The 25202-nt window shown below is 39.1% G+C and overlaps 6 protein-coding genes across 12 annotated transcripts in view; 2 read left to right on the top strand and 4 right to left on the bottom strand.

Annotated features, from left to right (window-relative positions):
* Window positions 1-4444, bottom strand: part of LOC111463010 — a 4683-nt gene extending 239 nt beyond the window's left edge. Inside the window, exons 1-6 of one of the 3 annotated variants that reach the window (XR_002713807.1) lie at window positions 4251-4444; window positions 1765-3407; window positions 1610-1685; window positions 1004-1359; window positions 329-427; window positions 69-258 (exon numbers count right to left, since the gene is read on the bottom strand). Coding sequence is in view for 2 of the 3 variants with exons in the window: in XM_023106846.1 (XP_022962614.1) it covers window positions 127-258; window positions 329-427; window positions 1004-1359; window positions 1610-1685; window positions 1765-3360 (2259 nt within the window). In the remaining variant the exon portion in view is untranslated. Of the gene's footprint in view, window positions 1-53; window positions 259-328; window positions 428-1003; window positions 1360-1609; window positions 1686-1764; window positions 3468-4250 lie in introns of those variants that run through there. The other 2 variants (XM_023106846.1, XM_023106845.1) reach the window with 2 other exon arrangements.
* Window positions 4445-6068: 1624 nt separating this feature from the next.
* LOC111462650 (uncharacterized membrane protein At1g75140-like) lies at window positions 6069-8832 on the top strand. The gene is made up of 2 exons (XM_023106318.1): window positions 6069-6275; window positions 6382-8832. Exon 2 carries the CDS (start codon window positions 6516-6518, stop codon window positions 8517-8519), a length of 2004 nt encoding a protein of 667 aa, XP_022962086.1. The 5' UTR covers window positions 6069-6275; window positions 6382-6515; the 3' UTR covers window positions 8520-8832.
* A 1349-nt stretch (window positions 8833-10181) lies between these two features.
* Window positions 10182-14108, bottom strand: LOC111462616 (lysophospholipid acyltransferase LPEAT1-like). 3 transcript variants are annotated; one of them, XM_023106260.1, is made up of 9 exons: window positions 13489-14107; window positions 13209-13328; window positions 13073-13110; window positions 12781-12845; window positions 12445-12513; window positions 11727-11860; window positions 11313-11453; window positions 11089-11152; window positions 10182-10334 (listed from the first exon to the last, which is right to left on the bottom strand). In XM_023106260.1, the coding sequence occupies exons 1-9, from the start codon at window positions 13984-13986 to the stop codon at window positions 10315-10317; spliced, it is 1149 nt and encodes a 382-aa protein (XP_022962028.1). In that variant the 5' UTR covers window positions 13987-14107; the 3' UTR covers window positions 10182-10314. The 3 variants fall into 3 exon arrangements, with proteins under 3 accessions (XP_022962028.1, XP_022962026.1, XP_022962027.1); XM_023106258.1 differs by lacking the exon at window positions 10182-10334 and adding an exon at window positions 10878-11024 and having other exon boundaries at window positions 13489-14108; XM_023106259.1 differs by lacking the exon at window positions 10182-10334 and having other exon boundaries at window positions 10878-11152.
* Window positions 14109-14874: 766 nt separating this feature from the next.
* On the bottom strand, window positions 14875-15852 carry LOC111462618 (peroxisomal membrane protein 11A-like). Its single transcript, XM_023106265.1, has one exon. It carries the CDS (start codon window positions 15624-15626, stop codon window positions 14883-14885), a length of 744 nt encoding a protein of 247 aa, XP_022962033.1. The 5' UTR covers window positions 15627-15852; the 3' UTR covers window positions 14875-14882.
* A 541-nt stretch (window positions 15853-16393) lies between these two features.
* Window positions 16394-20667, bottom strand: LOC111462617 (protein BRASSINAZOLE-RESISTANT 1-like). Of its 3 annotated transcripts, none has more exons than XM_023106261.1 (6): window positions 20456-20667; window positions 19706-19871; window positions 18904-18976; window positions 18532-18628; window positions 17454-17738; window positions 16394-17205 (listed from the first exon to the last, which is right to left on the bottom strand). In XM_023106261.1, the coding sequence occupies exons 4-6, from the start codon at window positions 18532-18534 to the stop codon at window positions 16516-16518; spliced, it is 978 nt and encodes a 325-aa protein (XP_022962029.1). In that variant the 5' UTR covers window positions 18535-18628; window positions 18904-18976; window positions 19706-19871; window positions 20456-20667; the 3' UTR covers window positions 16394-16515. The 3 variants fall into 3 exon arrangements, with proteins under 3 accessions (XP_022962029.1, XP_022962031.1, XP_022962032.1); XM_023106263.1 differs by having other exon boundaries at window positions 19780-19871; XM_023106264.1 differs by lacking the exon at window positions 19706-19871.
* Window positions 20668-21536: 869 nt separating this feature from the next.
* On the top strand, window positions 21537-25137 carry LOC111462742 (NAC domain-containing protein 30-like). The gene is made up of 6 exons (XM_023106461.1): window positions 21537-21640; window positions 22268-22468; window positions 22729-22955; window positions 23069-23248; window positions 23430-23757; window positions 24547-25137. Exons 1-6 carry the CDS (start codon window positions 21580-21582, stop codon window positions 24789-24791), a joined length of 1242 nt encoding a protein of 413 aa, XP_022962229.1. The 5' UTR covers window positions 21537-21579; the 3' UTR covers window positions 24792-25137.
* The last annotated feature ends 65 nt before the right edge of the window (window positions 25138-25202 follow it).

Raw genomic sequence — 25202 nt, 5'->3', positions numbered from 1 at the left:
AAAAAAAAAAAAAAAAAAAAAAAAAAAAAAAAAAAAAAAAAAAAAAAAAAAAAAAAAAAAAAAAAAAATCTCAAGAGAACAATGATTCAGTATAAGTAAATAACCAAGTAGAAAGGCTTTACGAAGTTACTTGATGCCGTCCTCGATCAACCTAACTTCACAAAGCTTTCCACCAGCTTCATCAGCAAATGTAATCTTCCTCTTCACCTTCTGGATTGCAGTTAGAGAAGAAACATTTGAACCATGCTCGGTTGTTTTCTGCAGTTAAGGGAAGAAAATTCAGTACTTTCCTTCTCTAAGAAAAATCGGATAACGCTGAGGTACTAACCATTATTTTACAAAAGCGGTTGCAGTCCCTCGACATTATGGAAAGCCATTTTCTTGCTTGCGCTTCCGCTTTCGTGGCGTCTGCAATGGCCGTTCGCACCTGCCAAAGTGCAAAATAATACATGAGGGGACAACATAATAGTTGCATGGAAGTTCAGGTGCTAATTGCCGGTATACCAAAATCTAAGCAACAATCTGTGCTAAATGTCATGTCCTCAATTGACATAAGCAGCACCCAATTAACCCTTTAATCCATTTATCTTTCGCCGAGTTACCCCCCAAAAGAAGCTGGCAATAGGTTAAAGGAAGAATTTTATTGAACATGATTCCCCACCAGCAAAAACCTCGAGAAGTGAAAAAAATAAATCCCCCCTTGCATGACTTGGTTAAACACTTGGCGTGCAGGATTGAAACTTACAGCTTAATACATCCTAGGTAATAAATACTAAGGGAAAGTGAGGTAAATGATTAAAGGCTTTACAAACACCTTCCTATATGCTAATTAATGCCAAAGGATATTAATAATGAAAGCTCTCCGAAGATCACGTCCAATAATTATCTGAAATAGGCTTGTTAAACATGAATATTGTAAGTGAACATGGAAAATTCAATTTCTCAATAAAGTAATAGTACTCATGCTGTCAATTAAGTTGTGTTCCCATGTATGTTTAGTTACCTCATCCGTGTTAAACTTGAAGCTTGTAGCTTGGTTTCCTTCAACATGAAGTCTGTCGTCAACAATTGCTTTCATTGACGTTAACTGATTTGTAAGTTTCAGAGCAAGACATTCTATGTCCTGCATCTGCCTTTGTGTGAATGCAATTGCACTGTCTGAACAATTTTGGACAGCAGTGCTTCTCATGCTAGCTTGAGGAACTTTAGCAGTGCTCGCTGAGTGAAGACTTCTCTTCTTTGATTTCCTAATATTTTTCTTATGATATATATCGGAATACACTCTCTTCATCTGGTCACACTCTTCAGTTGAGCCATCCCTGTACTTGATTTGGTTGAAATATGGTTTGCCACTACATGCTAAAATGAAAAGAGAAAAATTAGGAAAATGAAAACGAAAAGTGGACAAACTACTCCCAAACTATAGGACTAGTCATAAATATACTTTTAGGATTTCGCTAGGATTTCACATATGCTTATAAAAATAAATTCTAAAATAAAATAATTATGTAAAAAAAAAAAATATATATATATATTATTAAATGAACCCACTTCCCACGTATTAGTGCTAAGGAACTTACTAAACCAATGTTTAACTTCAGGAACTTACTTTTGTATTCTTTGTCATGTAACTGCATAGACCTCATACCCTTCGACAATCTTTTCTGAGATGTTGGAGAAATGGACTGAAAGTGAAAGCACAATAATATAAACAACCTCCGCATAATTTAAAACCAAATATTACATCAATTAGATTCAACTTACTGTTCTCTTTAACAGCAGCCTTATTGGATGTCGTTTGGGTTCTTCAGTTTGATTAAATGTGTCCAAAGAACCATCAAGATGAAAATCTGGTGGAGTATTTCTTTCTGAATCATAATAATTAGACATTTGTGGTTGTCTCTCCGTAGCTGGACATTCGCCAGTAGATATCAAATGCTGATCAGGACTTAAGTTACCATCACTGACAGAATTTGTTGAAATACTTTTTCCATGATCAGGGCGCAAGTTACAATTACTGTTAGATTCTGTTGGAATACCTTTTTCGTGAACAAATGCCGACTTGTCTTTATAACTGATCTCAGTTAAACATACTTCACCTTCAGGGCTCGTCTCTTGGACTTTGAGGCTATTCAGATTATTCAGACTTATGACCTCGTGTGTAAAGGGTATACATTGTGAAATATAAGTGTCACAGCACTGTTCCTCGGTCGGGGCAATTGCTTCAGACATATCTTCACTATTATTCTGAAATATGACCTCGTTTGTAATATAAGTGCCAGAGAGCTGTTCCTTAGTCGAGGAAATAGCTTCTGACATGCTGTAATTGGATATATAACCTGGGGTACATTGCCCCTCCAGGCTCTCTGATGCAGGAAAATCTGAATAATGGGGTTTATGTACCTCCAGGTTATCTTCATACATCCACTCGTTGCTAGATTCCCCTACCATCTGAAGAGTTTTGGGTTCATCATCTTCCAAATATTCATGGCATGCACTGTTTAGAACACAATATTCAGCTTCTTTCTCAGATGTTGTCAACTTTGGATAAAAAATTGATTCATCAGCTCCATTAGGCCCGTGTTTCAGACACGAGTTTATATTTTCATCACAAAATAGAGACCACTCATCAATTTTATAGTTTGTGCTTTGGATTTCTGTCACATCGGGTTCAGGAGTTTCAACTTTAATGTCTACTGGAACGGGTAGATCTGAACCAGATGGATGGAGATCTTGATCACTGTTGATCGGGTCAGAATTTCCAATTGTTTGGCCGCAATGTGAACTAGTAGATATTCTACCTTCGTCACATTTGGTTTTCAATTTTCTACATTTAGAAAGTTTGGATTTCCAGATGCTAAGAGCTACATTAAGATCACTATCATCCTCATCAGATAACAAGCATGCATGATCTGGTTCTAGTCTGGAACATGTCCCCGGTTTTTCCTTACTTGAGTCAACGGATCTCGACTGCCTCAACTTTCTTTTCTTGCAGCCTTCCATTATCTGCTTTAAAGTCATGTTATCAACTTCTACATCACTCTGTTCCCCATCGGTATCACCTTTATTGTCAGAATCAGAAACCTCGGGCTCATCATTGAATAGTTTTCTTTCTGCGTAAAGAACTTGGGTTTCCACCTTAAACTCACATTCATCAGGAATATTTTCTTCCAAACCTTCTCTCGACCATCGTCTTGGAAGTGATTCTTGAGTCTTGTCATCTATAGATTCATATATGTCAGTAAGCCTCTTAAATACGACTGCAGGCTTTCCATGGGAGTTGACGTTTAGAACTTTTGACATCGCACCACCTTTAGTGTCATTGATATAATGCAAATGACTGAAACTTCTTAATTCCATTCGATAAGTATAATTCTTCCCCTCGCTGAACAGAGATAATGCTTCTCCTGCCGTGAAAAATAGTTATTAAGTAATGGTAGCAATAAATTCATCAAGACAGCATGATTCTAAACAACAAAGAGAAAATTGAGGATCAAAATAGTGTAGGTCCACCGCCCAAAAAAACTTATTCATCTTCAATTTCAAGGAAAATTTCAATAAGACTGCTCCAAAATGGGAAATTGAGGAACATTGGTACAATCAAGTCCGATATAGTTGAAAACTTTGTGACCTCGTGACTCGTCGCCCAAATTATGGGTGAACAAAAGGATTGACACGTTTGTGCAGAAACAAAGGTCAGTAGCCAGGAAACTAGCAAGGCGTGAAAAATACCAGTCATCGCCAAGTAAATCCTCCACAATACACATTCATAATTTACTTTATACTCATATATTAAATTGTTAAATCCAGATCTCGACATTAACACTACTCGGCCAATTGAACAGTTCTCCTTTCGGAAAGGAGACAGCTCATTTTCACTAAAATAAACACGTCGACTTAACCATGGACATTAGAGAACTAAATCTAGTTGACGTTATGAATGAACATTCTATCAATCCGTAGGACGTTGTTCCTATTAATCCGTGGACGTTAGAGAAAGATATTCCGATCAACCACAAAGCCTGAAGTATAAGAATTAATGAACGTGCTAAACAACTCAGCTAATTAAACTTCCGGAGCTAATGTCCAATGTTTCGTCCAAATGTCTAGATCTCATTATCAAAATAAAAAATGCATCAAACTGATTCGGCTGACGAAATAAAAGGGAATATTTGCAAATCCGATCAATGAATCGACCGCCGCCGATTCGAACAATAGTACCAGAAAAGCAAAAACAAGTACAGACTAACCAGTGATAGGACTCTTTCAATCGCTGGCGTCGAGGCTGACAGACGACGGAGGAGGAAGGAGATCAACGAGCAGAAGGCGAAACAGGGCAATCCAGTGACAGAAAAAGGCGGGAGAGAGATCTAGGGCTACTTCTACCAACGGAAGAAATATTAGAAGAGACGAGATTCAGATTCGCGCCAATTCGTCTGGCGGGAAATCGAGAGACTAAATGAAACCGTACAAAAATAGAGCGAAAATGATTTTATAAACCATTTTATAGCGTGCGGTAGATGTGGCCGCTTCTCTTAAATCAGTTACTTCAAATCCGGCCGTTGATTTTGTTGACTCGTTGACTTCAGGTCTTTGCCGAGTGTTGGAGAAGATTTCTCCAATTAATTTTTGGGTCGTGTCACACCCAATCCTATCCCCAATTTATTAAAAAAAATAAAAGTCGTTCATTAAAAAGTATTTAAACATAATATATATATTTTTTAATATATACGTTGTATTTTTAGATTCATAAACATCTTCGTTATATTCCCCTTTTCGATGCATGCTTTTATACACAAAAATATTATTGGGTTCATATAAAAGTTTGTCTAGCATTGTTTTGAAATGTAGAGTCGTTATCATTTTGTATTTGCCCACAGTTATAAGAAACTTAATAAGAGTGATTTTGTAACATGAGAGTATGAGAAATACACTTACAAATAATTTAGTTACAGTGACTTACGGCCACTTGTAGTTGTAGGGAAGTTTTTTTATTTTTGAATCACGTGAATATTTATGTCTATTTATTTAATTGATATTTGCGAATATGTGAGTACGATCGATCTTGTTTGCATGCCCAATATATTCGTTATATGAGACATTAATTAATTAATTAATGTGATGTTGGTGTAACGATCTCCAACGGACAAGTTAGAAGCTACAATGTCTGTTGGAACAACAAAATTGGAAACTATTTGAGAATGCTCATCCTCATTAATAATTCTACACGTAAGTGGCTCAGACATTAGGTTGTGCCTGCATGCACATGCCACGTGGCACCATAAGACGATGCCACACATGTCCTGGAACATTAAGACAGCTAACATGGAGGAAAAAGAAAAAAAAAAAAAAGAAAAAAGGTAATCGTACGCTGTTTTACGAATCGATTCCATACTACCCCTTCAGCTTTGAAAATTTGTTATAAATTATAATAATATAAATGTTTTAAATGTTAATATTAACCAAAAACACTCAAAATCTTAATTTTAATATATATATATATATAATATAAACAAAAGGAAGGTTGGATTATGACGTTAATTAATTAAACGAATATTATGTATATATAAATAAGAGATATTGTCTTAATTGTTGTTCATTATTGTACTTAATATACTAGGCTACTCTTCTACAACAGCTCGAACCATTTATCACTAAGCTTTGGTCGGAGGAGTTTATTGCACAAAAACGTCGGGACGTAAACCCCCAACAAGTTTCGTATGCAAAACTCCGCACCTCGTTAAGATCATATTGACGTACTCTCAAAAAAGAAAAAGAAAAAAAAGTATACCCATTTGAAGATGAGAGTGAGGTACAACAAGACCAGTTCTATCCACAGCTCTTCTCGCACAACTGTACATGGATGTTATCATTCATACAGCTCTCAACCAACAAGTAGTTAACTCTCCTCGAGATGTAAATGATATTTATATAAAGTACGAGGTTTTTTTTTTTTTTTAAATGAAGGTTAAAATTATAAAGATAATTTAAAAAGATTAAAATAAAATAAAATAAAAGAATAGTTAAAGAATCAAAATATTGGTGTTTTATCCAATGGGAGGAGGAGCTTCAAACATAACGCAAAATGACAAAAGACGGAAGATTTTGGGAAGAAAAACGTTGGGAGAGAGGAGAGGAGACAGCAACTTGACCAAATTAAAACCGCTTCCCCTTCGCATTTCCCCCAACGAAATGGTCGGAAAGAAGAACTTGATCGAAGCATGTTGACACTATTTCGCCTGAGATCGCGACCTTTTCGAAAGCCCTAGATCCTGGTACAGTCTCCGTCTCTGATTTTTTTAATACCGTCAGCTCTTTTCTTTTTTCTTTTTCTTTTTTTTTCTTGATCTGTAATAACTTCTCACGGATTCGTAAAAAAAGCGAAACAAACAAAAGAAATCCAGGTAAGTTTTCGACGAAACGCTCCTGTTCCCAGATCCGAACAGAATCAGAGATCCGAAATTTAAGTTCACTCTGTATGGCGAGGTATTGAATAGCTTCTCCTAGCTTATTGAATGGCGAATCCGTGGAAAGGCAAGCTTCTTTTCATATATTTTCTATTCGTTTTTGGTATTCCCTATGTTTCTAGGGATTTTGTATGTTGTTCCAGCTCCTTGGAGCTGAACCAATCTGAAACTGAAGTCCCTTATGAAACTAGACAGTATGATGTACTGAAAAATCTCGAAGAGTTAGTGAGAAACCTTAGCGATGTAGTTAGTAAGTTGGAGCTGAGGTTATCTAATATTCCCACGGCGGTGCATAGAGATGTGAAGTTGAATACTGATGCTTCGAGGCGGGTAGTGCCTGAGGTGGTTAGTTTAGGCGGGGGTAAAGAAGATGGTTTGAATGATGGTGGACATGGCGCTTTGGACACTAGAGTTCAAGATGGGGGTAGAGGGAGAGCTGTTTCAGTGACCAAATACAGTCCATTTTGGTCTGAGAGGTTCCACTTTTTGTCGGCTGTAAAACTGGAGTCTGATGCTACTTCTATCAATGTCTTGCCGCTCAGGGATTTTGAGGGGCATAGCAAGTATGTAGCTGTTGGAGATGAGACAGGGAGGATTTATGTCTTTGTGAGAAATGGAGATGTTGCGGTTGAGCTTCGTACGGTGTCTGGATCGCCCATTACTGCAATGCTTTCGTATATGTCTATTTATAAGAACGAGACCCTTCTGGTTACGGGGCACGAGAGCGGGGCGATCTCGATGCATCGGATTTGGGAGGGATCAAATGGGGAGGAGTCGAATTCGATTTTCATGGAACATGTTTTGGAATTTGTGGTCACTGATGGTCGAGAGGAGAAGTCGCCAATTTCCATATTGGAAGTTCATCATGTTGGGAGGACCAGGTACATTCTGTCTTCAGATGTCAAAGGAAAGATCAAGGTTTTCAGAGAAGATGGTACAGTTTATGGTTCTGTCATGCCGACGAGTAGGCCGATAGCATTCTTGAAGCAGAGGCTTTTGTTCTTGACAGAAACTGGTGCTGGGTCATTGGATTTGAGGAGCATGAAACTTAGGGAGTCCGAATGCGAGGGATTGAATTATTCTCTAGCTCGAAACTACGTGTTTGATGCCACAGAGCGATCTAAAGCCTATGGTTTTACATCAGATGGCGATTTAATTCATGTTATGTTGTTGGGAGATATAATGAACTTTAAATGCAGGGTTAGATCTAAGAAGAAGTTTGAGCTTGATGAACCACTTTTCTTTCAGGCAGTTAAGGGTTATTTGCTTGTGATTGGCAGCGAGAAGGTTCATGTTTTCAACGTGTCGTCGCAGCATTATGTTAGAGTCGGTGCACCGAGGCTTCTATTTTCGGCTCGTTTAGACGAGATCAGGTCATCTTTCCTGAACAACCAGAATTTGGATTTAGAGTCTCAAGGAAAATTTATACCCTTAATATCTAGTGATCGTGAAAAGCTTGTGGTTCTTGGACTAGGAGGTGGATATATAGGAATGTATCGCTCTAATCTTCCAATTTATAAAGGAGAGTTCAACACAATGCTCTGGACAAGCCCTGTTCTGTTTTTCATACTATTTCTCTTTGGAGCTTGGCAGTTCTTTGCCAAGAAAAAGGAGGCACTCACTTCATGGGGACCCGATGACCCTTTTACTGCCACTTCACCAACTACCGGAGCTCCACTGGGAACTGGATCGACCGAGCGAACGTCTTTCATAGACACTCCTTCGAGAAGTACTGATATGCGAACATCTTTCATAGACACTCCTTCGAGAAGTACTGATATGATGGATCTCAGAGGAGGCAGCGGCCTAAGAGGACCGCCACGGCGTTATGGTTCTCCTACAGGGTATCCTGGCGGGGTAACGAGTTCTTTTAGGCCAGCTACGACAAGTGACCATAGCTCGAGACAGGCTGCAGTTGATCCAAATTATAGAGCAGCTTCTGAGCTCAAATTTAGGGGATCGCCGTTAGAACCTCCGGGATTTCCGAAACGAAGGGAGCCTCTATTTGCAAACAACCAGGTGGTGAATCAGGTGGTGGATGAAAGCAGTTAAAGGAAAAGTAGGTATCAGCTAGAAATCTTTGCTTCATAGAGTTCAAGTTCTTGAATCCTGATTACGTTATCTTTTTTCCCAATTGCTCGTTTGCATTTGCTGGTCGGTACGAACGTGTTTGATCTCGCTATATTACTATATCTCTATGTTTCTAGTTGCATGCAAAGGAGAAGGAAAAAAAAAAAAAAAAAAAAGAGTGAAATAATGCAATTTTCTTCTTGAAATTGTTGTTCACCTTTGCATACTTCTGCTGATTCCATCATGCCTGCTCAATGTTTTAACGGTCTTTAACTTAAATTCAAGTTCTTCATGAGATGTATCATGTAAAATTATACTATCAAGTAGAAATACGAAGAATCACGAGTTTACGAATATTATAAACAACTCGTCTTGAAACACGGTTCATGCTTGTCTGGGTAAGCTTAGTTCTTAACGTTTGAATCGCCTTGCTTACAAACTGTGATCTGTATAATGTTCTTCTTGCTCGGTGTAAAGTTTGTACCATTTCAGACAGCGACACGGACCAAACCGATTCGGTTTGTTCGATCAATAGCCTATATGAATAGCATTACTGCAAATTCCCCAGATCATGCATTGTTCTACACCTTGGTTGGATGGTTGTGGAGTTTCTTGCTCGTCAGCTTCAAATTCATTTAAAGTTCGGGTTAAGACGAGGCTTGTTTTCCAAAGCTGTCCTAAACTCCCATATCCAGATTAAGGGTTAGGAGATTTTATAATATGCAACCAAACCTACAACCTCGGATCTACAACCTTTTCTTTTTTAAAATCAAATCCCTCGTCATCATCTTACACGTGGCGAGATTCTCCCTGTACACGGTTGGTCGGAGAAATTATTCTGTCACGAGTTCTTTTAATCTGATTAATTTGCTTAGGGGTATAATCGTCTTTTCGTGGCTCTGGTTTTAAAAAAATGGAATAAATAATTCGACTATACGTCATGCACCGGCTGAAGTTGTCCGACTTGGCCTACGAAAATTAATAAACCCGCAGATCCGGACACGTGGCGTCCGTGGGGCCCAGGGTAATCCACCAAGACGTAGTTGGAAACTTAACCATGGTTGGCGCGCAGCTTTAATAAGAAGAAAAAAAGGAAAAGATAACCGAAATTTTAAATTTCTGGCTATTTCTTCAACAACACCTCTCTGCGAAGTGACCGCCGCCTCGAAGGATCACGCATTCCCGGCGAAAAATCCGACGACCGGTTTAGAAGAATCCTCCAACGGCGGCGGTTGCGGCATCTTGCTCGCCAGGAGTTGAAATCGAAATAATCGACGCCGTAGCTGTAGCGAAGAAGAAGCGGAATGTCCCGGGGATACCAGATCCGGCGGCGTTGGTGATCGTTCTATCGCCGAAATCGCTTCTAGCAACAAACCGATTCCTGTGCGAGATCTGCAACAAAGGATTCAAACGAGACCAGAACCTTCAGCTTCATCGAGGCGGCCACACCTTGGAAGCTCCGGCAGCGGACGAGCAATGAGATTCGAAAACGAATCTACATCAAGCTCAGCCTGCAGGACTTCATGATTCTCAAACAAATTATCGTGAGATTCACATGTGAACTGAATCCTCAGCCGAATTGAAAATCCTAAATTTCATGAGACTCACAAGAACGTACACAAGCTACGCAGCACAATTGAAAAATCCCAAGAAGAATCATACGAACAAGTTTATTCGGGATGATATTAATTAATGAATACTTGCACATGATGGTGAGGGTAGTTTGTTTTCCATATATTTATCATCTACAAGAATTTACAGATGATGACATCCCAAATTAGCATTGCCGTGGTGTACCTGCAGAACACCAAAGAGACAACACCTCAGAATTCAGATTAATAGGCTTGCTTAAGCTTGCTTTCTCAAGGCAATTTCTGACACGTTCAAATATTGTCAACCCTTTCAATTCCATTCCCAAAACAAAAACTTTAGTTCAGGCACCAACATATTAAATCATGTTTTGACGCTCAACCTCACGGTTTTAAAATGTGTCCTCATGGTTTTATAAAATGTGTCCCCACCTCATGGTTTTAAAACGCATCTTTTAGGGGAGAAGAGAGGTTTTCACACCCTTATAACGAATGCTTCGTTTCCCTTTTCAACCGATATGATATCTTACAATCTACCCCCACATTAGAGGCCAACGTCCTCGCCCGATAACTGGCTCTAATATTAGTTGTAATAGTCCAAGCCCACCGCTAGAAGATATTATCTGCTTTGACCCTCGACCTCATAGTTTTAAAATGCGTCTTCTAGGGAGAGGTTTTCACACCCTTATAAGGAATGTTTTATTCCCTTCTCCAACAAATGTGGGATGTAACACACAAACTCACACCATACTAGGTAAAAACTAAACTCTACCCGAATATTATGTTTGTTAGATATATATATTATACAGGCCAAGAAACGCACTCTAGTAGTACCTAGATAGATGGATGGGTGCGTAACTTCCCCCATCGTAACAGTTCATTCCTGGACAAACTAAAACTACACACGAACTAGTGAATTCAGTCGTTTTTCTGATGCAAAACAATATGGGTGTTATTATTACCATTCAGAGCAGCAAGATAAACACGCTTCTCCGCGAGTCCAATATCCGAAAGCATCATATTTCCCTGCGGATAAAAAGCAGTCGTCATAACTTTAGCTCGAGCTCTGAAAATTGTGATTGCATAGGAAACTATCTTGAAAGAAAATTAATCAGAAAGGTCCCAAAAGTTTTTCTCGTTGTCTCCTAAATGAATATAGAATAGCGCAACGAAGGAGAAAGCATACCTCTTTGGCCATCAACCTTCTAACATTATTAGCATAAAGCTTCGGATCATTCTTTTCTTCTGGTGATGGGACATAGACAGGCAGTCTTATTACCTCCATGTGATTTACAAATTGACAGAGAAGAAGTAAAAAATGACGGCCCTGCCAATAAGAATTCAAATCTCTCTTAATCTGGGTGGTCCTGAAACCTTTTACAATATCAAAAGGGTTGCCACAAACGAGGTGGGGTTCAACAATTTGAGGTAAAAGCAACAAACTCATGTAAGGCGCTGTGGGTTCAAACGATGTGTGGGGTATTAAAAATGTTCAATATTTAGAAAGTCCAACACATCAAAAGGTACTGCACCATTCGATTCGATAATGTTTAAGAAGACATGATGAGAGGGCAAAGTAGAATAAAATAGAATGCCTTACTCCTGTTATTGATTCCCAGGCCAAACTAAATCTCTGATACGGATATCTTAAAATCAATGGAAGAACAGGAGCTCTCGACAAAAATGCACCCGTTTTGAATGGAAGGAGAAACTCCCCATTAGTAGTTGTTCCTTCTGTAGAAGTAATAATAACACATTAAACAACTTGGACGATGAAAAAACCACAAGCAAAATTCTTAACTAGTCCTTAGATTATCACAATAGCCATTCTCACAAATAAATTTGCCGATATTCATACTATTTTTATTGCTATCTAAGAATCAGAAGCCAAAAGAATGAGGCTTTTTGCCCCCAACATTTTTAACAATTACAGCCAAAGTTTTAGCTGAAACGCTCAAGAAAGCTCTCCCTCTGTTTCTTCTTCCCAATTTTCTTTCATGGAAGACAGAGAAACTAATGACTCTTGTTTGGTGGCTAATGAGCTTACTGATGATCATGTTACGATTTAAAAAAAAAAAAAGAAGTTCTGGAAGAAACAAAGCCAAAAGCTTTTTTAGGAACTATGAGAAAGGAGTCAGATAATTTCAAGCACTGTGAGTTAGGTAAATGTATACCTTGCTTAAATAACAAAGCCAAAAGTCCTCAACTATCAAAAGGAGATAATTTGAAGCATTGTGATTCTCTTAAGTTAAAGGGGCACGCATAAATCAGGAAGAAACAAAATAAAAGAGAATGTGGTTAAGACCACATTAAGAAACCTGGAAAAAGCATCATCATGGGAGCAGAGCTATTCTTCACAGCTTCTCGAATTCTTTCACTCACAACACCTACAAGCAACAGGATGATTAATATCTGAAGACCAGATGCGGAATTACAGATGAACATCAGTTAAGAGCTATTTCGTGGGACTAATGTCCTTGAAGGAACTCTAATGCAAGAATCGTGCGGTATTGAGGATTTACAATAATATTGTGCAAACAATGATGGTTTCCTTCCTATGTTGTCTTAAAAATACTAACGAACTCAAATCTATGACTATAAAGCCAATGGAATGAGTATCTCTAAATAAGTTTCAAAAAGCAACAACAATCTACCTGAAACACCCTTGGAGTCAGATGTCTTTGACTCCCGTTGAACATAAACACAGCCAAGGCACTTGCTGTCACAAACAACAACAGCTAAACTTGAGCAACATAAAACGTCAAACAGGTTCAGGGGTAATTTTTGGATTTTCCCCTAAATTTTGAAGATTAACCTTCGATGAAACCAATATTTTGAAAGTTGGGTTTTTGTAAAATAATTCAATGAAACCAATATTTGGGAACCGAATGCATATGATGCAATACAGTAGAGGAGTCAAGATGTACCAGAAAGAACAAGGCTAACCTGATAATACCAACTAGAGGAATGTTAGCCACTGATCTCTTCAGCCAAACAAAGGAAAAGAAGAAAAATCGAGGATCAGAAAAGCAGAATTTGTCACTCGTTGTAGTAAAATTAGAAAAATTATGTCTGAACAAACCTTAGCAACAAAGCTTGGAAAGGAAGAAGACATATGATACAAGATATCCAAATATGAAACATGGTTGCTGATAATAGCCCCGGGTCTTTCAGATTCTTGAGACTTCTCTTGCCCCTCGTTCTAGACATCATTCAAGAGGAAAGAGCAAATAACAGTGAACAGGAGAACAATCTCAAAGATGCAGAGTTTAAGATAACTATGAACTCAAAATGTACAAGAAAGCAGAACAGAACAATGACCGAGTCTCAACTTGGATAAGATAGCAGAAATTAAAGCGCACCTCGTTAGTTGACTTGTCCTCATTTGGCAGGATCCGATAAACTTCCGAAATCCAATAAAACCCTAAAACGAATAACATGGCTCTGGACAGAAATCTTCCGGTGCAAACAATTACGGACCTCCTCCATCCCACCATGTGCGCGTAGTCCTCCTGCTCATCCGTCTCCCTATTCGGATCGTGAAATAACGTACAAACTCTGCAAATCATGTAATAGAGGAACAGCAAACTCATCCCAATAACCACCCGTATAGGAACGATTGTAACGAGCGCTATTGCGAGCAGCACCTTCTCCATCCACGGCAGCTCCCCTCGGCCCATGGTGCCGTAAACATCTCGTCGGACAAACGGAGCATATTTCTGGTGGAGATCGTCGGAATCGTCGTCGGCAACGGCGTCAGAGTCTGGATTCAACAGTGGACGATCGTCCTGGGCAGAAGACTCATCGGACGCGTTGGATTGGGGCGGGTCGAACCTCAATTGGTGGAGCTCAGACGCCATTTCCCTATACAGACGCGATTCCGATCCGATCAAGATTTCTATGCTTCGCCAAGCTCCTCAGGAGCTTCCAGACTAAGATCGCGTTGTCACGACCGTTTTCTTTTTGCTCCTATCTCTTTCATTTTTAATTTAGCTTCCTTAATTTTTTAAATTATAAATTTAGTTTTCATTTTTTTAATTTTTAAAAATTTTAAAAATTAGCATATACCAAAGTTTAAAATTGGATATAAAATTTTATTTTATTTCTAATAGATCCAATAATTTTTTTTTTTTAAATATCTATAGCTCTAAAATTCTTTAGCTATTAAATTATAAGTTGATAATTGTTTAATAATTTAATTCTCGTAGCGTTAAAAACACGTTTATTTCTTGACTTCTATAAATGTTTTATTATATGTATTTTGTTATTATCAAGTAAAATGAATAAATTTTATAGACTAAACTGATATTAAAAATATAGAAACTAAATTATTATAAAATAAATTGTTACGATCAAAATAATTTTTTAATACCATCAAAATGTGTAATTAGACAATAATGTAAATTTAATTTAGGAACATAAAATTTAATTTTATACGTTGATTTACAGCAAGGAATAGCGAATAAGATTTAATTGGTATAATAAAATTTATCGAGTCACGTGTCTACTGTTTGGCAGTTGGCTAAATTAATCACTTTATCTATAAAAAGAATATTTATAAATTTTTAAAAGTTTAAATATTACCCTCAAATTTTAAAAATGTTAAAAAATATAATAATCATGATTAATGTTTAAAAAATACTATTAAAGCATATACTGTGTGTAGCTGTGTGCTATGGATGTTTTGAAATGAACTGTGAATAAATCTAAAATGGACAGAAAATTGAGCCCAGTAAGATCGGGACGGAGAGGAATTTCAGCATGATATCCAGTTCTTATGAGTGCTAATCAATGCCGAGATAAGCCCAGCCCAAGAAATTGGAAGAGGACCTGAAAGCCGGCCATTCCCATCGCGAATGTCCGCCGCCGCCATGAATCCATCGGCAAAATCTTGAACAATCGAAAGCTTCTTCATCAGCTTTTTCGTTTGCAATTTCTTCATCTTCTCTTCCTCTTCCCGATGTTTATCTCCTCTGGTAACTGCAATATCAATACTCGCTTTCAAACACGCCTCGTCTTCGAGAATCCGTTTCAAATCCCTAATTTTCAACGAAATACTCCCGATATAGCCGATTAATTCCGCCCATGCGCTGATCTTCTGCAAGTGATTCGAGTGCCGTTTGTCAATTAAACCAGATTTAGCCAACCAAACGAACTGTTCGATAAAGTAATAAAATCCCTCTCCGCCATAGGCAACGAGAGCGAGCAGAAGTTGTTGGCTAGATTCGAAATGCGAATTTCTCAAGGCGTTTAGGTCTTGGATGAACTTGCCGAGACGGAAGGCTTTGCGACTGACGCCGACGCTGGATTCGAAGCTCTTGAGACGGTGCGTTAGAGGAAGGGATTCGGGAAGAGCGGATGAGGAGAGGATGATCTTGGTGGCGTACCTGGAGATTTTCAAGAGCTTGTCGACGCCGTCTCTCTTTGCGAGGTAAGCTTCGAGGTGATTGAAGAAGTCTCTTTGTTTCTCGGTAGAGGAGGGGGGAGCTTTGGAAGCCATGGCGGTGCTAGCGGCGGGAAGTTTCTGTTTCCCCCAAATGGACCGGAGATTGGAGATTAATTTGAGAGATGAGATATCCAACGACGTCGTTTTGGGGATTCTGATTTTGTTCTATTTATTCGTGCCATGACATTCGCTAAGTCAGAGAAAATAATAATAAAAGAAAAAAAGAAAAAAACGAGAATTTGCAGGAGACGGAGACCATAAGCTTGGAGGAGAGTGCTTGGACTTTTGTTTTTGTTTTTTTATTTATTATTATTTATTTATTTTAATTTTTGTTTTTTTAACTCTCTCAAAATACTTTTCATTTTTACGTTAGATCAACTCATATTTATCTAATAGGTGAATATTGTTTAATGAACAAAGTCCCACATGTCAGCTAATTTAGGAAATCATCATGAGTTTATAATATTGTGATGAGACTTTTTATGCTCAAAGTAGACAATATCATACCATTACAGAGAGTCGTGTTCATCTAACAAATATATCTTGGTTTAGAACCTTTGAATGATTTAATCTAAACATAATCATGTTGAAACTGTCGAAGAAGACAACCCATGGCAGTCAGCTTGAATCTGTAGTCAAGATATGCAAGGACAGAACTTTCTTGTCTTTTATTACGTTGTCAAATGTATTCATTAAAAGTGTGTGGTCGAACATGGAGCTTGTCGGGCTCTGCCATAAACACATCCAAACAGCTCTCATGGCCCCCACACTACAATCCCAATCCCAATCCCGATCCATTTTCAGTTCCATCCAGTGGAAAATTCAAGCAAATGGTTGAACTGAATTGAAACAGAGTTTGAACGAGGAAAAACAGAGCAATATGTGTTCTTCATTTCAGTGTTTTTAATATGACATATATCAAAATTCCCAGATAGATTATGAATCAATCAAAACAAGGTTTCTTACTGTTGTTATCATTTTGAGCCTTACCGCTACCAAGTGTGAGCTCTAAATCCTCCAATCCAACTTCATGGATCTTCTCCCCTTCCCAGGGCTTAACCTTACAGCCCAAGAACTCAAATTCGTTTCCTCTTCCATTTTCTTTGATGAAACCACCGTGCAGAGCATGCTGATCAGCAGATTTCATAAGGTTGAAGGTGGGAGAAGTTGGTGCACAGGCACGGAGAAGTGCCCACTGATTGGAGTCATTGGTGGATGATTCAGACTCATCGCATTCGTGGATCGTGGCGGGAGTATGCAGCAGCTGAGGGCGTGTCGGGCTAGCTGGGGCGGATACTGCAAAGAAAGGGTAATTCAACAAGGACAAGGATTCTTTAGCCGTGACCTCCCAATTTGAGGCAGGGGATGAAAGAGGAGGCGTCACGGGAGCACTGTTTGAGATTCTAAGACCAGGAAGTGATTTGGGAATCGCTTGGCGAAGATATGGAATGAGGTTTGATGGATGGTTGGCGTCCAAACGGGACGGGCTCGGGAAGGAGGAGGAGGAGGGACTGACTTGATAGGATGCCATTGGACTAGGAAATGAAGAAGACAATGGGCTTGGATTTTGAGATGTGTAGGGGGTGGCTCTGGTGGAACTGCCGACGATATCGATTGGGGGCGGCCTGCATCCCTGTACCAAGAACAAACACAAAACCATCTATCATTTCATTTCTAGGGCACAATCGAACTGAACTCACAAAATTTCAACCAAATTCAAATCAATTACAAGAACGAAACCCCCGATCGACTTTCCAGATCGATCATGGTGGCGATTCGAACAGATCAAAATTCAAATCCAACAGAGACAAGAACAAGTACACAAATCGCTACTTCCGATTACCGATCGAGAGCAAGAAAAGAAGAGGAAAATCAACCGACCTTCCGATAGGTGGTTCCGTCGTCTTCGACGGTCCAACCAGCATCAGCACAGAGGGCTTTAAGGACCTCGTTATTGTCACAATGTTTAGGCAAATTGAAGTTGCCTTGAGCCCTAAGGCCAGCGTAGATCTTAGCCGCGATGGCTCTCCTTCGTCGTTCTCTGGTCCGATTATTCTCCCGCTCCCTCCAGGACGGCTTCCGCCGGCTAATGGTGGCAGAAGTGGCGCCGTCGGAGGTCATCTTCCGGTTTTCCGCAGCGAGAATCCCGCAGGAAATGGAAAACGGCTGTGGGATTTGGATTATAGGAAGAAGAAGTGGTGAGGGAGGGTGGGGTATTAAAGTACACGGAAGAAATGGAGAATTTTACAGTAGGAAAAGAAGACAAAGAAGTAGAAGAAGACCACGACCACGACGACTGCGGTTTGATTTCCTTGTCCTTTGACTTTGGGCCCCACATGGTTGAAAACGGCGGGGCCTCCTGATCGGACGGTGATTAAGAGTCCACGTCAGACCACCACTGACACGCGTGATGATCTATTTTCAACCAAAATAATAATATATACACATATATACCCTAAAATTAGTTAATGATTAAAAAAATGTTTCTTTTTTCCAAACCAATTGAAATTCGACTAAAATTTGGGACTCATTTTTTAGTCTGATTTATTATATAAAATTATTATATTTCTTTTTATTTAAATATGGGTAGAAAGTAGATAAATTTAATTTAGGGATATTACATTGTTTGTTTTATTATTGTATACAAATGTTTTCTAATTATTAGAAGAAGCATAAATGAGTTAGTTATGATGCAAATAATTAGCAGCAGGGTGGGGACGTGGCTGACACGACAGCTTTCCTTTGAGGGATTAGGGGCACACGTAGATGCCCATGCTAGGCAAAAGATCAAAGCATGTGGGCGCCCCCCATATGGCTTTGGAAAATGACCCATTACTCGAATTCAAGGCCATAACCCCACCCCCTGCATGAAGATAGATGCATGAAGATAGATGCATGAAGATAGATGCATGAATCTCGGCATTAGGAGGGAGCGTAACAGCTTACAGGGAAGGCATACCATGGCTTGTGTGATTGCGAAGCGTCGTGATTCCTAAAAATGGTATTTGGGATTCATCTCTCGAGCAAACGTGCAGCAACCCGGCTTTGGCATACTCCTGCAGATGCTCCACATTAAACAAACAACCACCGAAACTCGAAATACCATAGATAACATCCTTCTATGGAACCAACTATGATTAGAACACCAAGAGCATCTTTACACTCTTTTCAAACTCTATATCTCGTGAATACAGCTTCTTCTTTCCTTTTCAATTCCTTTTGTGCGTTTGTTTTTTTAGGATCTCTTTTATAAGATAAGACAGGACAGCCGCAGGATGAAGGGCTTCTTCTGCTTTACAATCGAAATAAGGAACCTTAGAATAAACCCTACCTGTTGATCAAAAAATGGGATTGGAAAGGAGTGAAGCTGCTCGACCGGTAGGGAGAGAGCGGGAGAGGACCACCTGTCGGGCGAGAAGAAAGAGGTTAGTCTAAAATATGAAGACATGCGGACCTTATAACCTGGACCAAGGTTGTGAACCTGCCTCAAATCAGACTTGGACATGGAAACAATGAAAACAGTTTCTGAGTAAGATAAACTTAGAAGTAAACCTAACAAATTTTAGAAATGAAGGCATCTGAAAATATCCCAAATGACAGAAGAACAAAACAGTGGTTTTCTGACATCTGAAAACATCCGGAGGTTCTTTATGAAAAACAACCATTAGTTTGGTTGGAAGAGTAGGGTCGTCAGATCAACTTGCAACGTTGAAAAAACAGAGAACAGCAATTACTAATATTGTTTGGATGACAAATAACACTTCTCAAGAACACCAAAAGGCAAATGAAAATCCTTAGGTTCATTAATAAATAGGTACGAGAGTCCAAATAAACCGTTCAAGCTTATCCCTAACAAATATTGTCCACTTTTGACTTTTCGTTATGGGCTTCCTCTCAAAGTTTTAAAACACGTCTACTAGGGAGAGATTTCCACACCCTTATAAGGAATGTTTCGTTCCCCTCTCCATCACAATCTCCCAGCGTCCTCGCTGGCACACCAACCGATATCTATCTCCGATATCATTTGCAAGAGCTCAAACCCACCACTAGTAGATATTGTCCTTTTTGGACTTTCCCTTTTAGACTTCCCTTCAAGATTTTAAAAGACGTCTACTAGGAAGAGGTTCACACACCCTTGTAAGAAATGTTTTGTTTCCCTCTCCAACCGATGTGGGATAGTAAAATGTTGACTAGGTCGCTACCATACCATGTAGAAGCACCTTATATATTAATGATCAAGAAATTCAGCTTCCACATCCACGGATGTCTCATTGACTACTCTGTGATTGAAAGAGGATCCTGAAGCAGAAGGGGAGCACATAAATTGCCAGGAATTTACAAACACCAGTAAAGAAGGAAGTGGATGAAGCCAAAAACAATGGAAGATTAGTTTGTCAAAGTTATTTGTCCCCCCTTATGGAAACTTTTGGCTCCACACCCACCCAACAAGCATAATGTTAGCACATAATTCAAAAAATATCACATTCACACAACGCAGGAACTTAACCAAATCGTACGAGTGTGTGTGTGTGAAACGAAGATTACCAGATCACTATTGGAGCTCCAGACTTTCCAACACATAAAAATCACTAATCAAGAACCAAATACAAATGATGAACATTAAGATGAACTTATCAATTCTAACTCACAGGGAATTTTATATTTTCATTCAAGCTTTACGAAATGAAATTATGTTCTAACAAAAAGTATAATCCAACAATCCTTGTTCTCTAATCCCTAAGAATCGTGGGGAGTAACCAGCAGGAGCAACCTTAAACCGTGAGTATGAACGATTCAAAACACGAACTGCATCTACGAGTATGAAAATCGGATCCACGAACAGATCAATTCCAGACACCAAAAATACATAACAGAGTTCATACCTCGCTAAGCGGTCCTCCATTTTCAGAACTCTCACTGTTTCACAGATCCTTCCTATCAACGCCCGACGACGGACCGAACTGGAAAATGTGAACCGGCCGAACAGTAAGCCGACCGCTTCACGGTCCAGACCACACCCCGTCGCAGCTTCGGAACGGAAAAGCAGAAGGTCCTGGAATGACCTAGAATGATTCCAGGACATTCCCGACTTCTGGATGACACGTCGTCGTTTTATCTTTTAATTTTTTTTTATAAAGAGCGGATACAGTCGGTTTCCGGTCAGTAAATTGTTGGGTCCACTCGATGGTTATTTTGGGCATTTCGGTTTGGCTTTGCGTTGTCTCGGAATCCGCGTGGTTTCTGCGTGACGCAAAAGTCCACGACGGAATTTTTAATTATCTTTTTGCCTTTTTATTTTCTTTAATTCAATTTATACGGAATAATGTATTTAAAAAGTTTAAAACTCTATAAATCCAAATATATATTTTTAGTTCAACCGTATAAAAATAAAAATAAAAAATTAATTTTAATATAGAGATCAAATAAAAATTAAATTAAGTCTATTTTTTTAAAATATCAATATTTATATATGTGCATGAAAATGGATAATTTTAAGAGATTAGGGACAGTTTGAGGAAAACTATAAAGATCGGGAGCTATTTGTGTATTGTGTTTTAATAATTATATTATTTATTTTAGATTCGTTTACGTTTCTTCAGGGGAAGTGTCAGAAAATCAACGAATCAAGTGACCATTCTATCCATTAAGGAAGAGGTCAGAACAGGATCATAGATTCAGTGTCTTGTCAGAGCCATCCACGTCAGATTACTGGTCAGCTGGAGAATGTGGAAATTACAATAGTGGGCAGAAACGGGCAATGCCCGGCAAGAACGGGCAGCAGGGGAAGAGGGTCCACCGACCGGGACACATCCACTCGCAACTCCGCAACGACTGAGCTGAGGGCCATGACGAAGCGTAGTGTGAATCGAATTCGTCATTTTGACCACCCCGTTCGGTTTATTTAGAACTGTTAACTGTGTGCGGGAGTTAACGGTAACCATGGTTGGGTTTTGACGGCCATTCCGCCGTTCCCAAACCCTATATATGTATCCACCCGCTCTCTCTCATGACAAACGAGGAGACTTCAGCGAATCGTCTTTCCAGCTCTCTGATCGACGATCTTCCAGGTTGGGATTCTCTGATCCGCCCCCATTTTGTGAATATTTGTACTCGTATCTACTATTCTCTCAATCTTTACTTGATTTTTCCGTTCTGTTTGATTCTTCGCTGAAAATCATGTTTGGATGGTGATGATTGAAGGATCGAGTGGTGGGTTTAGGGTTTAGGGTTTATTTCTTGTAGTTGATCGGTGTGTTTGTTTCCTCTCTGTCTTTATGATTGAAATTATGTAATGTAATGTAATGATCGGCTAACTTGTTGTTGATTTTGAACGATACGTGATTTGGGTTTTATGAACCCCAAATCAGCTATTTGGAGATGTGGCCTGCATGCAATTGTTGGGTGGGAACATTTATATCTGATCTTCTGTGTCGCTTATATTACAGCTCGTTGCAGCTATTTTTTGAATTAACAGAGTGATTTTTGGACCTTTTTTTTTGTTCTCTTATTTCTTTCTTTACTGATGAATCGATATGTACGCACTGTGTGGCTTGATCATTTTTGCCTCATCATCTGAATTATTTGTTCATGTAAGAGAGATTCCATTGCTTATAGGTGATCAATTCGTAGTCGAGATTGGATTGATTTGATTTGAAGCTTAATTGAGTTTCGTTTTGTGATTTCTTTTGGAACAGCTCTAGACAAAAGTAGACAAGAGTTCTGTCTTCTCCTTGTTACCATGACTCCTTCAACGGTCACCTCTTCGACTATACTTGATTTATTTTCTACTGACAATGAGACTTTTTTAGCATTATGGAGAATAAGGAGTGGAGGATCTTTTCCTGCAAATGTTCATGATATAAATCCTTACCAGTGTAAACCTGAAAATTTACCAGGTACTTTTTCACAAGAATTCATGTTGATAATTTCCCAAGTTTTCCAGCAAATGTTCATGATATGATGATGTTCTTCAAGGCTCAGGCCTCTTGAATTGCCGCGTGTCGAACACTGTATTTTCAGTTTATATCATAAAACAATTTCAATGTTGATTCCTTGCTTCAATTTTCAAAACAGTGTCAAAGTTACGAAATACAAATTTACAGCTGAGACATGCTTGTTTAGTTTCAATGAAGCTTAAGGTACTTTTTATGTCCAGATGGAGTTTGGTATTATGTTGAGGGCAATGTGGATGCTGGCTCAAGTTTCGGTCGCTGGAAGCTGAAAGATGGAGATTGTAAACTGTATTCAAGCTCTTCCTTCACTGGAGGGAGAGCAAGTTATGAATATTATGAAGGTCAAGCACCTTATGAGAGTAAAACAGCCTGGGTTATGCAAAAGTACTGGATGAATCAGATGGACCTGCGTGCCACCTTCGAGCAAAAGGTATGTCCTGCAAAATCTATTTGCCAAAAGGTTCATTGGCTGACATTGCCCTTTTTTCTTTTCCTACCCAACCTATTAGTAGTCAATTGCTTGTTTGGTTGGGCAATATGCAGGAGACCAGCTCACTTTGCAAAGTCTTTCTTGGAGATGAACAGTTTCAAAACAATGAAATGATTCAGAAAACCGAATTTTCTAGTATTCTCAATTCAGAACCAATCCTAAATCATCAGTTGGTTGTTACAGATGGTTCGACTTCGAATAACATGGCGAGTGGATCGACAAGCAAGTCTAAGGTTGTAATCATTATCCCAGCCACCCCCCCCCCCCGATGTCCATGCATTTCTTTCTTAAAGTTTATATGAGACCGGTTTTGGAAACTGATTGCTCCCATCTTCTCTCCATTTCCTTCTCTGCTGGGTTCAGAGTCGCAAATGGTGTCTTTGTTTTCAGTTAATGACAAATGATGTTTTGTAGATGAATGAAGATGACAAGATGGTAGAATTGGCAGATGCAGGAAAACGTTTGGATAATCATTTAGAAGATATCCATCCTGAGATGGATTATTGTTTAGGTGACGACTACTTGGAATTGCTGGATTTAGATAACCCAACATCTTCGTCATCGAGTTCTGAAAATTCTAGTTGCTTGTCCATGTCGTCGAATGAAGATTTTGATACAATGGATGTTCTATGTGATGTAGAACGTGAAATTAACCATGACAGGGGACGAAGAGATGCTGCCTGCATCCATTCCTCTGCACCCTTCAAACTAAAGAAGGAGGTGGTGCATCAAGTGGCTTCAGGTTTGTCCACTTATTTTTTGCATCCTCCTGGTGTTTAACTTTCATTTTGTGCAGAACAGAACATTCTGCTACGTGGTTACTGAATGGAACCATATGGGTTGTGCTATTCTTTCGTATGTTCTCCAAAAAACCAATCACCATAGAGAGAATTATTCTGATTTTATGCCCAAGCTGCTAATATTTCTCTTTATATGTATCCCTGCCCTTCTGTTTGTCAATAATAGTCTCACATTGGTTGATTGGTTGGTTGGTTGGAGAGGAGAATGAAACATCCTTTATAATGGTGTGGAAACCTCTCTCTAGTAGACGGATTTTAAAAACTCTAAGGGGAAGCCTACAGAGACAATATTTGTTAGCAGTGGACTTGAGAAGTTACAAATGGTATCAGAGCCATACATCGGGCAGCGTACTAGCGAGGACGTTGGGCCTCCAAGGGGGTGGATTGTAAGATCCCACGTCAGTTGAATAAAAGAATGAAACATTCCTTATAAGGGTGTGAAAAATCTCTCCCTTGTAGACGCGTTCTAAAAACCTTGAGGTAATGTTTGTACAAAGAGAACAATATCTGCTAGCAGTAGATTTTGGTTGTTACAATCTCTCACCTGCATGCTCGAGTAGAGTTATTTAGACGAAAATGTAAAATTGTCATCATGGTTTCAACCATAGATTCACAGTTACGAAATGCATATTCACTTTAGATCTAAACACACGACTTCTCGTTTTCCCTCTCGAAAATGCAGCAGGAAAATTACATCGCTTACTCATAATAACTATCCTTCTTGTTCACAGATTCTCTTGTCACCATCATAAGAAGCCACACAGCGGCCAAAGAGACTCCCAAAACCGATTCGTCGGCGAACATGAAACTCCCAAGCCAGAGTAAGAAAGAAGGGTACAGAATGAAAGGTGCATCATCAAGTTGTCACAACAAGGTGGTCTCAAATGGTGAAGAAACAGGTGTGGATGGAGGAAAGAAGAGGGTTGGCAGAAGGGAGAAGAGTCCAAAGAAGTACTTTTGCTTCTTTGCTCTTTAGATCTTCCTCAGCATCAGTTAGAGTAAGTAAGTTAGTGATGGGATTAGACCAGATTAACAATGGTTTTGAGCAGACTACTGAAACCTTTCCTTTCAAGTCTGCAACATCATACCTTAAAAATTATCCTGTTTGATTAAGTTCAGTTCAGTTCAGTTCAGTTCGAACTGCGTTTCTAGAGATGATGTTCTGTAATTGTAATTGTAATTCAAATGAGTTGACTTGACTTCATTCATAGCTTGCTGAAGTCAATGTAATTGTAGAGGGCCCCACTCGTCTTTTGAGGAGTAACCAGCCCACCATTGTAACTAGTTCATGTTTCTTGTGTTTCAGTAAATGTTTTCGTTTATCTTTTCTGTAATTGTTGTTTTCTTGTCGGGTAGTTTCTTTCTTTTTTTTTTTTTTTTTTTTTTT

The sequence above is a fragment of the Cucurbita moschata genome, unplaced genomic scaffold (assembly GCF_002738365.1).
Source record: "Cucurbita moschata cultivar Rifu unplaced genomic scaffold, Cmos_1.0 Cmo_Scf00027, whole genome shotgun sequence".
Lineage (NCBI taxonomy): Eukaryota > Viridiplantae > Streptophyta > Magnoliopsida > Cucurbitales > Cucurbitaceae > Cucurbita > Cucurbita moschata.
The sequence above is the reverse complement of the archived record's forward strand: the minus strand, read 5'-3'. Positions and strand labels throughout refer to the sequence as shown.